At 35.2% G+C, this 15,899-nt stretch overlaps 2 protein-coding genes and 1 long non-coding RNA gene across 9 annotated transcripts; 1 reads left to right on the top strand and 2 right to left on the bottom strand.

Annotated features, from left to right (window-relative positions):
- Positions 1 to 506: 506 nt before the first annotated feature.
- Positions 507 to 10,326, bottom strand: LOC138940405 (membrane-associated guanylate kinase, WW and PDZ domain-containing protein 1). 3 transcript variants are annotated; one of them, XM_070309288.1, is made up of 11 exons: positions 9,997 to 10,326; positions 7,840 to 7,917; positions 7,545 to 7,764; positions 6,791 to 7,194; positions 6,494 to 6,682; positions 5,280 to 6,411; positions 4,906 to 5,041; positions 4,238 to 4,780; positions 3,951 to 4,121; positions 3,738 to 3,872; positions 507 to 2,742 (listed from the first exon to the last, which is right to left on the bottom strand). In XM_070309288.1, exons 2-11 carry the CDS (start codon positions 7,886 to 7,888, stop codon positions 2,587 to 2,589), a joined length of 3,135 nt encoding a protein of 1,044 aa, XP_070165389.1. In that variant the 5' UTR covers positions 7,889 to 7,917; positions 9,997 to 10,326; the 3' UTR covers positions 507 to 2,586. The 3 variants fall into 3 exon arrangements, with proteins under 3 accessions (XP_070165389.1, XP_070165390.1, XP_070165391.1); XM_070309289.1 differs by having other exon boundaries at positions 508 to 2,742; positions 4,238 to 4,777; XM_070309290.1 differs by having other exon boundaries at positions 2,650 to 3,613.
- Positions 9,151 to 13,190, top strand: LOC138940408 (uncharacterized). Of its 2 annotated transcripts, none has more exons than XR_011447995.1 (3): positions 9,151 to 9,546; positions 11,868 to 12,404; positions 12,536 to 13,190. It is a non-coding gene; the product is annotated as an uncharacterized lncRNA (long non-coding RNA). The 2 variants fall into 2 exon arrangements; XR_011447996.1 differs by lacking the exon at positions 9,151 to 9,546 and adding an exon at positions 10,002 to 10,456.
- Positions 11,429 to 15,760, bottom strand: LOC138940406 (senecionine N-oxygenase). Of its 4 annotated transcripts, none has more exons than XM_070309291.1 (8): positions 15,540 to 15,760; positions 14,388 to 14,637; positions 13,993 to 14,131; positions 13,505 to 13,766; positions 12,999 to 13,102; positions 12,822 to 12,909; positions 12,564 to 12,727; positions 11,429 to 12,170 (listed from the first exon to the last, which is right to left on the bottom strand). In XM_070309291.1, the coding sequence occupies exons 2-8, from the start codon at positions 14,579 to 14,581 to the stop codon at positions 11,862 to 11,864; spliced, it is 1,260 nt and encodes a 419-aa protein (XP_070165392.1). In that variant the 5' UTR covers positions 14,582 to 14,637; positions 15,540 to 15,760; the 3' UTR covers positions 11,429 to 11,861. The 4 variants fall into 4 exon arrangements, with proteins under 4 accessions (XP_070165392.1, XP_070165393.1, XP_070165394.1 ...); XM_070309292.1 differs by having other exon boundaries at positions 14,388 to 14,613; XM_070309293.1 differs by having other exon boundaries at positions 14,388 to 14,640; positions 15,540 to 15,592.
- Between the last annotated feature and the right edge of the window lie 139 nt (positions 15,761 to 15,899).

Here is a 15,899-nt window from a genome sequence, read left to right as displayed (position 1 = left end):
TTTTCTTTTATATCAAAATATTTTTTTATAGAGCGTAAAATATTTTTTTATATATTTTTTTATATTATGTTTTTATATATTATTTTTTATAGAAAGACCATTGATTTTATGTTAAATTAATCTTGGCTCAACAGATATAAAATATGAGATTTTTGATATTAAATATATTTTTGATATTTAAATATATATATTTAATATAAAGTTATCTCGACCTTTCACCTTTTCGTCTCGAATAAGCAATATCTCGCAAAAGAATATTTAATATATTTCATGATTTTGCTAGTTGTATTTGCAATTTAATTTATAAAGGTTCAAAGTGCTATATTTCCTACCGCACATTGTAATTTGTAAATTCAGTGTTAGATATTAAGGGGATTTCTGAATTAACATATATAGAATCACGTATATAAAAATACAAATATGTTTTCTTGATAATTTTTTTTTTTTTTTTTTTGAATTTTTTTGAGAAGTAGCATTTATTTTATCTCAGTATATTTCAACAACAATATATATAATTGATAGTATATTATATTCACTTAATAACAATATCAGTTTTTACTTCGGATTACTCAACGACGATTATTAAAGATGTAACGGGCATATACAGAAAAAATTCGGTTTACATCTGTGAATTATATAATAAATATGTGAAGCTCGTACAAAAAAACCTGTTCGACCCAGTTAACTTGTATCAATCAAACAATATATATATAAAATAATTTTCATGTGTGCGATTTAAATTTAATGAATAGTGCTATCTTTACTACTCGAGACAATAGATAAACAATGTTCGGAGAAACATTGCAGTGCTTTTTTTCAATTAATCCTAAATCGTTCACCATAATTGTATACATATATTTGTGAGAAATAGCCTAACTCATAGTATATCGCGTTAGAAAATGCGAAAAGTATAATGTACCTGCAGTTTTGGCAAGAGTAAAGCTAAACTGAGTAGTAAAGAAGACTCGGGATTTTTCCGCAAATAAATTTCGAACCGGGAAAACAATGATTGACGCATTATTGCTCCTTATAATAGCCTTATAAATTATCAACATTATCCTTTAGAAAAACAAGTATATATACACATATTATACTAAACTTATCATATCCTACATGCTATACAAATATTTTATATATATAATTATAAAAAATAAACGCGATGATTATATATAAATCTATATATAAAATGGATACTGTATGATCCGATTAAATGCGATTGCTGTTGCTTATCACCTATACATTGTTGAATTGTTTGTTGAAGTATTATATATATATATATACACACGTATATATTATATATATATAATGATAAACAAATTCCCGCACATTTATAAATATACATATATATGTATATGTGTATATAATATATACATACATATACATACGTATACAATACGTCGCATTCTTTTTTTCTTATACACCCCAATCCTGAGATCTAGAAATATAATCTAGTGTTTACCTTTCTTTTTTTTTGTTTCATTAGTACATCGTGCTAGATAATCTCTCTATAATCTTTCATTGCTTTACAAGTAAAAAAATATATATGTTGTTCTCTCTCTTATAATATGTAACTCTTTCATAAATATCGAAAAAAGACAGGAAGAATGAAGAAGAAACTCTTATTATAGTCCTTCTTCATTATAATTTTGCTCCGTTCCTCGTTTTCTAATTATGGAAACTCATCACGCTCATTAATCGTGGGTAAAAGATTAAATCGCTCGAAAAAGAGAAGATTGATCAAGTAATTATAATAATAATAAATTTGTTAATATTGATCTCCCATCACACACTGTACCTCAAAACAAAATGGCTGATAAGTGCATTTGCTTCTTTGGTTGTATGAGTCCTTAATTTTAATTATTGACATACATATACATTTCATATAAGTAGTAATAAATATTTAGGAAAAAGAGAAAATAAAATAATGATAGAATCCTAAAATTTTGGTAATAATTCAAAACAATAGAATCAGATAAGAATGATTAAATGATTGTTAATTCTTTTTTCTATACTTTTTGCCAAAAAGCGTAACATTTTATTGTCAAGGCCACAATTATGTCACTATATAAAAAAAGTTCACAAAATGGTATTTATGATAGGAGTCTAAATTTTAAAAGTCTATACTTTGAAACATTATTGAGAAGAGCAGATAATAAATTTATATATATATAATTGCCAGTCTACAATATCACCTCGACAGCATATGAATATAGCTGTCCCTTGTGTTGTGTCTCTATATAATATAACATATCGTATTCTGAGATTCTTTATATGTATCAATGCTACTTGCATTAATAAATAGATAGTACTTGCAATTTTATACTCTTGACACTCTACACACTGTGCCATTTTCAATACATCTCTATATGCTAGTATAAATCATTTATGATTTATATTCACATTTTTGAATAAATTAATAATTCGTTCTCCTTTAAAAAAAAACTACAGCAGTCTACGCTTAAAGGCGTTTTCGAGTAAATGCATTCTGAAAGGATTGCTCTCTCCATAAAGTAAATTTCATATCTCTTATGAGATATTAACTTATTTCATACAATTCGCGAGATGTAAAAACACGTCTAAAAGCGCTTAAGAGTATCTATTTTTGGATGAACAGCAGTTCAATGAAATGGAAAATCGAACTTTCTGATGTTTTTTGGAGGGCACACCCCTCTCGGGTAATTTCGATAAATGCTTGCCCTCATCATTCGGTCGAATACTTATTTGGTCGATTGTGAGATTACTCTATAATGAATTTCAATGTACGTTTATAATCACTTTTCAAGGCTGTGATATTTGCTTAGTAATTTTCATTAAATACGGAACACACGTGTAACAAGGCACAATACTTTCAAAGCTATCACACATGTTAGGATGAATTACATTTACTCTGCCATTAGATCAATAAAAAAAAACTAGGTTAGCACCAGCCTAAGTTTGTTAGGATGAGCAAGTACGATTGTCCTTATATTAAAACTTTTGCAAGCTGCGTAATGATAGCTGCAAGAAAAAAAGTCATCTGTGTGTGTTCCTTATCAAATATCATTTCTCTCATTAGAGAATATTTAATACATCTATCTGCATGAGCACAATACTTAAAGAAATTTTTTATCGTTACCGCGTTTTGTTATTTGTCTTTGAATCATCATCATTTGGTGTTATTAAATTTAGCTTAGTGCTATTTTTAAACAAAATCGAGTAAACATTTTCATTCATGGGAATTAAAAATTTATGGTACATTAAGTCCATGACTATATAAACATCACTGAAAATAAGTAAAAATATCACACAATATATACTAATTGTAAAAATGAGAGTAATATGTATAATTTTCACAAACAATATGCATCATATTTTGTTTCTATTGATTTAGAAATTGCATAAGATTTTGTAAGAGTCTTATGCGATAGAACGTATCCTTCTCATTAACATATCCATATCAAACCTATTACTATTTTCATTATAATATCGAATTATTACAGCAACGTAATTGTCTATCCGAGATTCTTTTTTTCTTGTATTGTCTTCCATTTTTTTTTCTGCTTAGCATAGTACCTAATGTTATATACCCTGAAGCTCTCTGTCTTCCAGATCATCAAAAAAATTCTATATAATACTAATGTTAGCATTAGTATCATCAAAAGAGGGGGAAAAATGTCGTTAAATTAAAATTAATATGTTATTATCAAAAGGTTAATTGTCTATATGTTCATATCGTAGAGATGTGGAGGAGCACCTACCACTGAAGGCATTTGACAGCCACGTCGTACTAACAGACGAACAGATGGTCCACCGTTACGTATAATCTCAATCGCTTCTGTATGTGTCATGTTTTTGGTATTAATACCGTTTATCTCGATTATCTGATCTCCAACCTAGGAGTAATATATAGATTTGCTTATAATATTATATTTATAGTTTAAATGATAATGAGATATTGGAATATTACTTACTCTAAGCCGATTATCAATAGACGCTGGTCCGTTCTCAGCGATCTGTAAGACGAATAACGGCATGTTTTGAAACTCGCGACCACCGCGTATGCTAAAGCCAAAACCTCGGGTACCCCGAGTAAGCTCTACAGCATGATATTGGCCTCCATCTCCGTCTCCTGTAAGTTCATCCTGGAAAAAAAATTCAATAATCTATGATCACTCTATTATTATGGTGAGTAAAAAAGAAATTATTTTTTCATATTTGTGTATACTTTGCTAAATTACAAAATCAAGAAAGTTTGTACCTTTTGGGAAAGAGATGTATTGCTACAGCAATCATCAAGCGGATATCCAATCGTCAATGTGACAGAATAACCAGAATCTTTGATTAAATTAACAATGTCCTTATGGCAAACGTTCGTGATATCGATGTGATTGACAGCGAGAATATGATCTCCTACGTTCAATCTCCCGCATCTTTCAGCAGGTGAGCCTTCAATTATCCTGCCGATCGTGGAGCCGGCTTTGTTAACGGACGAGATTATCACAAAACCGAATCCTTCATTCTCCAATCGAGTGACGGTAACATCATATGGATACTGAAGATTCATCTGCCGACCGTAAGAGGACTGAAGGTTCTCTTGAAGGTGTTCCTGCGTATTGATCCGACGTCTTATTCCTAGAGTTACTCGTCCGTTTTGCGCTGCTGCTATCATTAACTGCACCACGTGATGATGAGAAGAATTCATGACGCTTTCCCCGTCGACAGACATGATCAGATCGCCGGTATTGAGTCTGCTATCAAGATCGGCCGCTCCACCGGGAACTATATGACCCACCGAAACCTGCTGACCGTGATATTTTTAACGTTTCTGCTTTCATTAGTGCTGTGATGATTTGGTTTTGCAATCCATTCAAGTAAGATCTTCAAAAACACATTTATATGATTAATATGGATCATTAAAAAACCAACCTGAGATCCTTCTTCTGTACCACCCACTATTCTGAATCCAAATCCAGTATCTTGTCTGACTAAAGTCACTAGAGTTTCTATCCACTCTATGTCGGGAACCATTGGATAGACCAATTCACTTGTGTATTGAGGATATCTGTAATTAATATCATAAATCAAAATAAATAAAGATTATTTATTATTAAAATCATTTAATTTATTCTTTATTTATTTTGTGTATCTAGTTTTTGCAATATATTTAACGATGTTCAAACATATATATTATTTATTTAAATAATTAATGTAATATTAATTTTGAGAGCTCTGGAAAACGATTGTGGTTTATATAAAAATTTATGATTTAATTTAAACAAATAACGAAATAATATACGTACCGAGATATAGAACTGGAATGTGGCTGTTCGTGTTCGAAACTGGTCGTTTCTTTTCTTTTATCCCAGATTTCGCCGGTATCAACATTTTGCTCCTGTCCAATGGAATACATACTATAATCCTCGTTATATTGGGAATGCGATTGAACGGGATAGACGTCCTTGTAGTAATCGGAATGCAAATATCCATTCTGCTTGAGTATATTGTCGTGATGGGAGATATCGATGGAATACACATCATTGTTGATATTCAATTTATCATTCGCAATCCAGTCGCGTTTCGACACATTTCTGACGGAATCGTCGTCGAGATTCATCACCGTGAAATTGTCTGACAAGTTGGCTGTGATATTAGCTTTATACGGATCCGAATAATACATTCCGTGTGAATAATCGGCATACTTATAGTGATTATCCAGCGGATTCAATTCATTTTCCCCTTGTTCATCGTTCCAGTTCGATCTGCTCGCGCTAGTTGGTGATTTAGGATGATTCCTGGTGTCGATCAGTGGCGTTTTTGGTCTACTAGGTATTATCGTTTTTGATTGAGTGCTATAAATATCTGCGGTGGGTGTCTTACTTCTGAAAAAATCCTGCATATTCTTCTCTTTCTTCTCTTTCGTCGATTTTGTTGTCGTTCGTTGAACGTGTATCAATGCCTCCTCGTTGCGGGGGCAGTCCTTCAGTACTTGCACCACCTCTGAGTGGCACATGTTTCTGACATTGATCTCATTTATGTTAACCAGTATATCGCCCTCCATTAAATTCTTGCAACGCTGACGATCCAAGATCTTCTTGACTTTCTGGCCATGGGCAGAGTCTGCTATCGTAAATCCAAATCCCATAGCCCCCTTCACGATGGCGATGCTGAGAAATTCCGGCTTGGAAGATATCGGCGAGTTCTTACAATCGTTCAAATCGCTGCTTTCCGATAGCAGAATGTCCGTGCTGCTCGGTCTCTTAATCGTGTTGATTTTGTCCGAAATGCAGAGATCGGGCATTGAATTGACCGACGTTGTGGCAAGATTCTCACCGTTTTGAAGATTGTGCACTGGTAAAAATGTGGAATCCAGAAAATTGAAACGTCCGTTATCCTGAAGAGACGAGTTTAGATCCATGTACATCGCAGGATCTTCTGTCAAAAGAAAAGATTCGAGGTGATACCATCTAATTCTCCGATGAAAAAATCTATTAATTATTCTTAGCTCTTCCTTTACCTGGCGCATTGACGGCGATCGTTGTTACAACCTCCGTATTAGGATCGTTGGGGTCGAAAGGCAACGGATAACCTCGACACACTTCCAAACTTACTGTCTCCCCGCTACCGATCGACTTGAATACATTCACCATTTCGTTATGGGTAAATCCTAGCACGCAAGTGTCATTAACGTATACTAACACGTCTCCTAAAATAATAAGTACAAAATGTAATAAATCGTACAGGCAGAAACACGGAAGCGGAAGTGAATTACGCGCTTGAGAATTTTAGCGGTATCTAGAGAAAAAAAAATTACCGGTTTGTAGTTTCCCATCCAGCCATGCTGGACCATTTGGCACGACGCTTTTAATTTGTAGGAATTCTTCCACGGTGTCATCACCGCCGACAATGGTAAATCCCAAGCCCCGTGAACTCTTTATCAAGGCAGTTCGTATCCTCTGACCTTTGAGTTTGTCGGGATTTCTGGTGAAGTTGGGACTCTTCCTCTCGAGCAAGTTCTGTTGCGCTCTCTTCGCTTGCAAGACCGGATTTTCGTATTGTGTTCTACGATTCACGTGATCGATAAAATATGTACCGTATAGGGTGTCGTCGATTTTTTCCCAACCGTAGGGTAATTCGTCGTCGAGACATTCTTCCAGAGATCTCTTTTGAAATTTCGACAGACGTGGATCTAACCAATGAGATGTGCCTGTGTTGTGGCTGTAATATAATTTATGAAAATATTTTTACATTTTATTTGGAACAAAAATAATCAAATAAATAATAAATAAAAAACAGCATTAATATTTAAAAAAATTATATTGGGCACACATGAGCATGTTTTTTGTATTATGAGCATTTTTGTACTATATATTAATGGGATATGTGTGTGTAATATTTATATAATGCAATTCTTGTAAATATTAATACACACAATTAATATACACAAAATAAGAAGAGTTTATCAAGATTATTAATAAAAATTATTTATTTTTTAATCTTCTTATTATCTATATAATGTAAAGTATACAATGGCAATGTACAATATATATATAAATATGTATACATACTCTATGAAATAAACTTCTCCTGTGTCCGTGTATGCCTTCTCCCAATTAGTTGGTAACGGACCTAATTGATCCTCGTTGGCTGGAGTACGATTTCGAACGGATTGTTCTTGATCGGAGATTCCTGTACTTTGTTCCGATCCCGTAGTATATAAATACGTCGGTGGAATTCTTCCCCCATCGTTTTCACCGATCATCAATATTTCTTTATCAAGACTCTCCCCTTTAACATGAAATATTTTCGAGTAAAAAATTTTGCAATTACGTTATTTCAATATTTCGAACATAATTACTGTACCATCATTAGGATTGTCGATAGACGCTGCGTCATCAGTTTTTGTAGCCATCTCAAAGTCTTTACGTTTATCTTATGATCCTGAATAAAAATTTACTATATGTGAATAAACGTCGACGGGCATATGATGGAGAAATACATACAATATTAATATCTCACATAAAGAAAATTTATTTTAAGATCATTAAATTTATGGAAAGATTCGTGTATATAAATATCAAATGCATTATTCAAACTCGGATTTATCAATATTTGTTGAAGTTGTTATTGAAAAAGAAAAGCAGATTTTCGTCCAACAAATCTACACTGTCATGTTCTCTACGCAGTATATATCGTATTCATATACATACAAGGTGTTTCGAAAGCAGATTTCGAATGGTTTTGTATTTATTTATTATTTTATTTGTTCTTTTTATTATGATTTTTTTTTAAATTCTGGATATTGTTAAAACAACAACTTTTATTTGATTTTAATATTATGTTACAAAACTTATAAAAGCCATTTCTTCTTCAAAATTTTGACCAAAAAATTCGAAAGCAAAGCAATTTGAAATTTTAACATAAAAATGGCGATAACTCGAAAACAATGCATTTCCGTATCTTTGTTTATATCAACTTTTTTCTCGTTTTTCGATCTCTAATCACTTCCCGAGCGATCGAACTCCACTTTTGTAACACTCTATATACTACACAAAAAGGCACACGTAACGATCATCCGACGCATCGTGTAATTAAGAAGAATCTCGTCATTACGAGGCACAACAGCAATGCCGTGCATGCATGTATCATATATACACGCGTGACGTATCACATTGCGCGCGTCACGGACAGTGGCCCCGCTCGCCGGTGTGTGTTAATTCTGACAACTTAGAAAAGAAGCGAGAGTACAAAAGTGCGGAGAGAGAAAAGCGGCTTTAACGAAGCGACTTTATTCAGGACAACGTCCGTTTTCCCTCTACTCGCGTCTCCAATAATGTTGCCTGTCTTGTTCCGTTCGTCGTATATAAAATGTGATGTATCCAGATTTCAGAGTTACAGAGGAGGAAAAAAGAAAAAGACAGAAGAATGTAAAAGATACGATCGAAACGAACGGATCTATCTTCGATCGGATCCCCCTCGACAAATTTTTTAATCGTCTTGCAATCACGTTTAAACGGATGGGCCACGAGAGACTCCGGAGAGACGGACAGGTGTCCGCGAGAGCAATTACATAAAGCGAGGTAAGAGGAACGCCACCGCGAGAGATAGCGGAGGTGAGAGAGGAGCAGAAGAAGAGAGGGAGGAGAGAGAGAGAGAGAGAGAGAGGGTAAAGCACGCACGCGGGGCACGGCGGGCGAGCCGTACGAACGTGAATGCATTCTTACGAATGCATTCACCCGTGCGCGGCGCGCGCGCGACCGTGCCGTTCACGTATGACGCGCGTCATTAGGTCCATTCGTCTCGGAGCACTCTCCTGTACTTTCTACGATTTCGAGTGAAGAAGGGAGGGGAAGAGAAGAGGGAAAGAAACGAGGCGTACGCGAGACGAAGATCTAATCGGAGCGTTCGTCCGGTATTCGTTTCAGCTGCCTTCTCCGGCGCTTCCTGCGTTTAGAGCGAAATGAGCGCGTGGCTTCGCAGGTTTCAGAAAGAGGGGGAGAGAAAGAGAAAGAGAGAGAGAGAGATAGAAGACGAGAGAAAACTGAAGAGCTGCAGATGAGAAAAAAAAAGGTTTGTCGGATGCAGCTTTCTAGCCGTACGTAACGTAAATAATGCTACGCGGGAGGTGGCGGCTCTCTCTCTCTCTCTCACTCTTTCTCGTTCTCTCCTCCTCATGATACTCCCGCATCGACGTGGCCAGGCACATGCACAATTCGAACGACGGAAACAATGGCACGCGATCTCGCGTTTTTTTTTTTGTGTTTTTTTTTTTTTTTTTTTTTTTTTTTGCGAAAGATACTGGGTGTTTTTGTCACAGAGAGAGAGAGAGAGAGAGAGAGAGAGAGAGAGAGAGAGAGAGAGAGAGAGAGAGAGAGAGAGAGAGAGAGAGAGAGAGATGCAAAGTGAGCAATCCAAGAAGCAGAGAGAGAGAGAGAAAGAGAGATGCTCATATGCATGGCGTGCGCTTTTCCTCTGTTTTCTCTCGCGGCTACGACGGGAAGAGACGGGATTATTACTCACGCTGCGTTCCTTGCACGATGATGCGTTCGCCAGCACACGTAACCGTCATGGTTCCAGCGGCGATGTGGGCAGACAGGCGGGTAATATCCGTCGGCAATGGATCACTCGCGGATCGCGAAAACTCTCATCGCCCAACGGGGCGATGATAGCGCGGTCGCTCGTGACAGGTAAAGAGAGAGAGAGAGAGAGAGAGAGAGAGAACGCGCGCGCACACACCACTCGCTCGTACAACATCGACTACATTAGGACCACGGCGCACCGCGCCACTCGCTCGCACAACAGATGTACGCACTTTACATGCGTACGAGGCATTCAGAGGCATTTAACCGACTGCCGTACGTCGCCGCCGTCGCCGTTGCAGCTCGCGCGATCGAACCCACGTGACCGCGTCACCGCGGGAAATTTGAAATCGGCGCGCGGCGTCCGTGCGTAATAGCGTTTTCGAGTGAAGCAATAAAAGGTTCGATTACTTTTAAGGCTCCTGCACAATCGAAAATATAAGAAACATAAGGAAGATATTAGAAATAAGGACTGACTTGATTTTTGTTAAAGTAATTTTATATGGTGTGTAAGTAACTTTAAAGTAAAGTCGCTTTACTTTAAAATACTGTAAAGTTACTTTAACAAAAGTCAGGGGTGAGTTCTTATCTCTAATATTTGTTCTCTGTTCCTTATATTTTTGATTGTGCGGGGGTTCTTAGGCCCTACGTACAATGGAGAAAATATTAGGAAATAAATATTAAATATTATATAGGAATTATAAATAATTATATAGGAATATCAAATTATAAATATTATATAGGAATAAATATTAAAAAGAACAATTTGGAATTATTTTACTTTCGAGTAAGAAAACGGAATGGATTAAACGCATAATAAATTAAAAATTAGAAATAATTAATCTATTCCCTTCTCTTGTTTAAAGTAAAATAATTTCAAATTGCTAATATTCTTAATATTTAATATTTATTTCTATTCCTAATATTTTCCTTATTATTCGCAGGACCTAAGAGCGATTAAATACAGAGTGTTTACGAAAAATACTTGGACAAACTTGGGTATTGAATCTGATTAATATAAATAATACATTAATAACACAAATAACATGAAGTATACATCCAGTCTGACACTATTTTAAAACACGAGGTTCTTTGTCCTAATCGATCAAACGCTTATTTAACGCTTATAGAAGTATTTCACATATTGATTAATCTAATAATCCAAGTACCTAATATATAATAACTCCAAGATTGAGGAGTTTATGACGGAGTCATTAATCGCTTTAGAACGACTAAATTTGCTTCACTCGAAATATATTGTACTAATCTCATGTAGTTATTGCATGATTTAGATTCCTTTAGAATAGGAGACGACACAAACACATACATATATTTCGTGAGTTTTCTTTTATTAGAATTAAACTCTGTTTCAAGAAGTCAAATGCCCTTGATGTCATTAAATATCTTGGAATTGTTACTTTCAGCAGACCTCGTGTATGGATATTCGTGGAATTTTGCGTATTAAGACAATAATGACACCGAGTATATTTTACTTATCATTTATAAGAAAATTCTTTAACTACTTGTTCCGAGAAATAATCATCTTAATTACATACATACAAAGAGAAGTAGTTTGAAACGGCGCACAATTCACGCCCAGAAAATGATATTCTACTTCCAGACATGCAAAAAAAATTTTTCTAATCCATTCATAAGCAACGGCAAACGTGAATATTTTTTCCATAAATTATGTATCCCTGAATATATATGGAAAAAAAAAAAAAAAAATTCATAGTTGATTAAAAAAATATCTAGTCTCATTATACAATATAAAAGATATGATTCTATTCCTAACGTTCTTTAATGTTACAGCTGAACGAAATTGTAGTCGTCGAGGATCTTGTAGCGGTCCTGCCGATAATGCACCAGGTCGTCCAGGAAGCGCGTGCTGCTCTCGTTGTGGAGTTTCGTCAGGACGGGCGGTAGCGGTACGACGCCCGCGATGTTCGCCAGATCATCGTAATAGTGACCTTGCTCGGGGCCCATCATGTGAAAGTGTCTTTTCCGCAGACCCCTCTCGGCGCGTCTCGCCGCTTCCTCGGCCTCGGAGCGCAGCAAATCCGCTCTCGCGGGAAACTGCCTCTCGCCGTGCCAATGTCGTAGGACGAATCGCACCTTGAAATTGCAAGTAATCGCATCGCCATTATGTTACCGCGGTAGTCATGCCGTGGTCGGCGACCACGCGACCGTGGCTTTCTAGCATTTTTCTGTCGCGAATGCGCGACCGCGTTTCTTCGTCAGTCACGCCGGCAAAGGCAATTTCATACGCCCCGGATGACCTGTGTACGCTTGGAATGCTATTACCACTCAAATGAATTACATGCGATTCTTGTGTTTCTTGTGTGTCCGGTATATTTTTAACTATCGATTTAAAATATTATAAAGCACATTTTTCACAATATCTAATGTATATAATATATATATAATAGCAATTAAAAATAAAATTTAAAAGATACCACGAGAGAAATGTTATGTTTTAGATTAAGAAGAGATAAGAGTATTTTATACCTGCAAGTCAAACATACTGAAGGCGCAGACATAGAAGGGAAGACCCACTAGTGCCAGGGTCGGATTTTCTATGGACACCAGATGCTTCCAAAGGGGTGTGACCATGTTGGAATCCGTCCGAATTCCGCAAGATTCGGCGAGAAAAGGAAAACTGTATTTGTATCCTATCGAAGAGGAAACATGTACTTTAATCGTCTTGTTACACGAGAACGAGATACAATATTTCGTCAGGACTTATATAATGAGGAAGATTAATACCTGTACAATAGAAGACGATATCGATCTGCTCCTTCGTATCATCCGCAAAAACCGCCTCGTGCTCCGTCAGTTGCACCACATCAGCTTTCTAAAGAGACATAATTAAGGCCATTAAGAAGTATATTCAAGTTTGTTTGATTTTACTATTTTCTCTCTGAACTCGCGTGACGCTTTTACCTGTACGACATTCTTGGGGAATACGGTGAGTATGGTCTCGGTCAAGTGATGACTCAGAATTACGCGATTCGCGTTCTTGGATATTTCCAACGCCAAATCCATACCTGGATCGGAGGACAGAGAATTTTAATTGTCGCGAATAACTTCGTCAAAGATATTTTTATTCTGTTATTCTAGAGATAAAAATCAAATATTTACGCGCGAATATATATATATATATATATATATATATATATATATATATATATATATATATATTCTATATAATCTTTATTTATTATTCATTTATTATTTATTTTATATATTATATTTACTATCTCATTAAATAACTTAATAAAACTAGAAAAAAAAATCAAAATTATCAGAAAAAGAATATTTCCTCACGATTATTCTCACAATTTATTAATAATTATACGAAACGCTAGAAAATTGCAAAGAAAAAAAAATTGCTAGAAAATTTGTGTTAAAAAAATAAGCGAAGTATTTGTATAATGTTTTATGTGTACCGGAAGGACCAGCTCCCAAAACGACGACAGTCTTGCCGTCGAAGATCTCGGGGACCCGATAATCGTGGCTGTGCATCTGCTTGCCTGCGAAAACATCGTAACCGGATATCTTCGGGATTCTGGGTTCGAAATAATGACCGTTGCACACCATGATTGCGTCAAACGCCTCGGTCATGATCGCGTCCCTCTGCAAATCCCTGACCTTGATCGACCACTTCCGATCCCCGACGGCCGGTTCCACCAGTTCTACATGATGCAGAAGCTGCGATATAGAACATTTATAACAATATATGTCAAAATTTGATTTGTGTCGTTAATTTGCAAGCTTCGCGATCATTGCTTTTGATCGGCAATTTTGTGTCTTAATAATTTTTGCATAAATTAATATTTAATCGCGTAATTCGCATTAAATATAGAGATATATATGTAATCAAAATGGACGCGACTTTTTGCGCTGCTACATAATTAATGCAATTTTATACACTCACCCGAATGTAAGGACGTAGCGCAAAGTGATCGCAATATGCGTTTAGAAAGTCCAATATCTCTGTGCGCGACAAGTAGCTCTCGGGTCTTTCCGATATCGGAAAATCCGGATAGCCCATTACTTCCTTTGGCAGATTAGTCCTAACATAAGTGATATAGCAATTTTCATAAATCAAATCGAATAATCTCTGCAATATATTTAAACGTTTATAAAAAATATAAATATGAATTTTTTTATCTAAAATTTACTGTGTTATGGATAAGATTAATATTAAATCTCTATATAAGATTGAAATGCTAATTATGATAGATTTATAATTAAAATTTGCTTTCTGTGCAGGATTGCAAATTGTCTTGAAAGAAAAAACGAAAGTTATGTCTGCGATGAAATGCGTACCTGAGGCTTTTGTACATGCTGGTGTGAATCGGTAAACCGTATCTATCGGAACCAGTTTCCTCTCGATAGACCCAAGTCCCGCCGATTTGATCCGTTTTCTCGTAGCATACTACATGATCGTTGTAAGTACCGGAAATGCATTGACGAAGCGCAGCGAGTCCTGCGGCTCCGGCACCGATCACAGCAATTTTCATGATTGTTGAAATTTCACAGAACGCGAGCAGAACTTTCAGCGAAAATGATTGATAATCTACTTCGTAATTAACGGAGCACGGTAATATTTATTTTATTATAGACGAATCAAAACCTAACAACATATATTCAAAAAACATCTAGAGGACATTAAGATGATCAGGATGTTTTAAATCTTCTGGATGTCCTCTGGAGGTCTTTTAAACATGCGTGTTGTTAGGGGTATCTTGGACCTATCGCGCTTACTCATTATCATTCTTGGCCAATCGGGAGGCAACTTCCTAATAAAATTAAATAATATGGAATATATCTTGTTTTTATTTTTATATCGCAAAAAAATAGTCTCCATACTGGTTAAGAATGATAAAAGTTATCTGTTTACTTGTGATTTAGTTTGCGAGAAGCCGTTATCTTTCAATTATTTTAATTGGAATATACTAGTTATTACTAATTGATCATGTGAAAATTAATACAATAGTAGTTTGAATGAGCTATATATATATATATATATACATAGTAACAAAAAAGATTACACTCATATATAATTACTATAATTTTCTGTTTGTAATTGGATGATCCAGAATAAACGATTCGTTCAGGTAACTTTTTTTCTGTCAAGATCGCAGCTCGGATTATTTTAGCCTCGCATAAATTCTGACTAGATTCGCAATAAATTACGATAGATTCGCTCGAGCATTTATATTCTCTTTATCCCAATATAAAAGCATGTTTATATATATTTTATTAAATTTAAATCTATTACGCTTAAAACTTTTCACACTTAATTGTTATAGAAGCTGATCAGATTGAATATAATAACACATTGGATTTGCTAGAGATAGATGCTCTACATATATATATAAGTAACATCACGGTCAATTAAATGTGATGAGACGTCACAATGTTAATCAAATTTAAAATAACTTTCGATAAAATACAGTATAATTACACTTTACTCACACGAATGGGAAAACACAAAGTACTCGCACCAACAAAATCCAATGGAATGAGTAATGTATGTATCACAACTGAAGCAGAATATAAAATGACCGAATGGAGTTCGTTAAAGTGATCGTATTAAGGGAAGGAGAAATGCAAGGCTGATACCGATAACGAGGTCATCGTGCATTCCATGTGTTTATCAAATAAACGCAAAGTTTGACCTTCAATCTTTTTTTACACATCTGTTTGTACTATCCTGGAGTAATCGTTGACACGACACTCTTTTATATTTAATTTTAATTTAAAAAGATTGATCTAAAGGGATATCTAAAGGAAAAATAAAGTAACAATTGAAATTATATACACTATATGACAAGT

The sequence above is a fragment of the Polyergus mexicanus genome, unplaced genomic scaffold, assembly GCF_030449975.1.
Source record: "Polyergus mexicanus isolate NDT 795.1 unplaced genomic scaffold, iyPolMexi1.0 SCAF_16, whole genome shotgun sequence".
In the NCBI taxonomy this organism is placed as follows: domain Eukaryota; kingdom Metazoa; phylum Arthropoda; class Insecta; order Hymenoptera; family Formicidae; genus Polyergus; species Polyergus mexicanus.
Note: the sequence above shows the minus strand (reverse complement) of the source record. Positions and strands in the feature narration are given on the sequence as shown.

Bases quoted from the DNA above. Each gene is read 5' to 3' on its own strand.
- LOC138940405 (XM_070309288.1), bottom strand. From the start codon at position 7,888: ATGGCTACAAAAACTGATGACGCAGCGTCTATCGACAATCCTAATGAT. The intron at 7,765-7,839 runs GTACAGTAATTA...TTCATGTTAAAG, and splicing joins TATCGACAATCCTAATGATG to GGGAGAGTCTTGATAAAGAA. The intron at 5,042-5,279 runs GTACGTATATTA...TATTAATTACAG, and splicing joins CATTCCAGTTCTATATCTCG to ATATCCTCAATACACAAGTG.
- LOC138940406 (XM_070309291.1), bottom strand. From the start codon at position 14,581: ATGAAAATTGCTGTGATCGGTGCCGGAGCCGCAGGACTCGCTGCGCTT. The intron at 13,767-13,992 runs GTGAGTGTATAA...TCTATATCGCAG, and splicing joins CGCTACGTCCTTACATTCGG to CTTCTGCATCATGTAGAACT. The intron at 12,171-12,563 runs GTATAAAATACT...TGCAATTTCAAG, and splicing joins TCAGTATGTTTGACTTGCAG to GTGCGATTCGTCCTACGACA.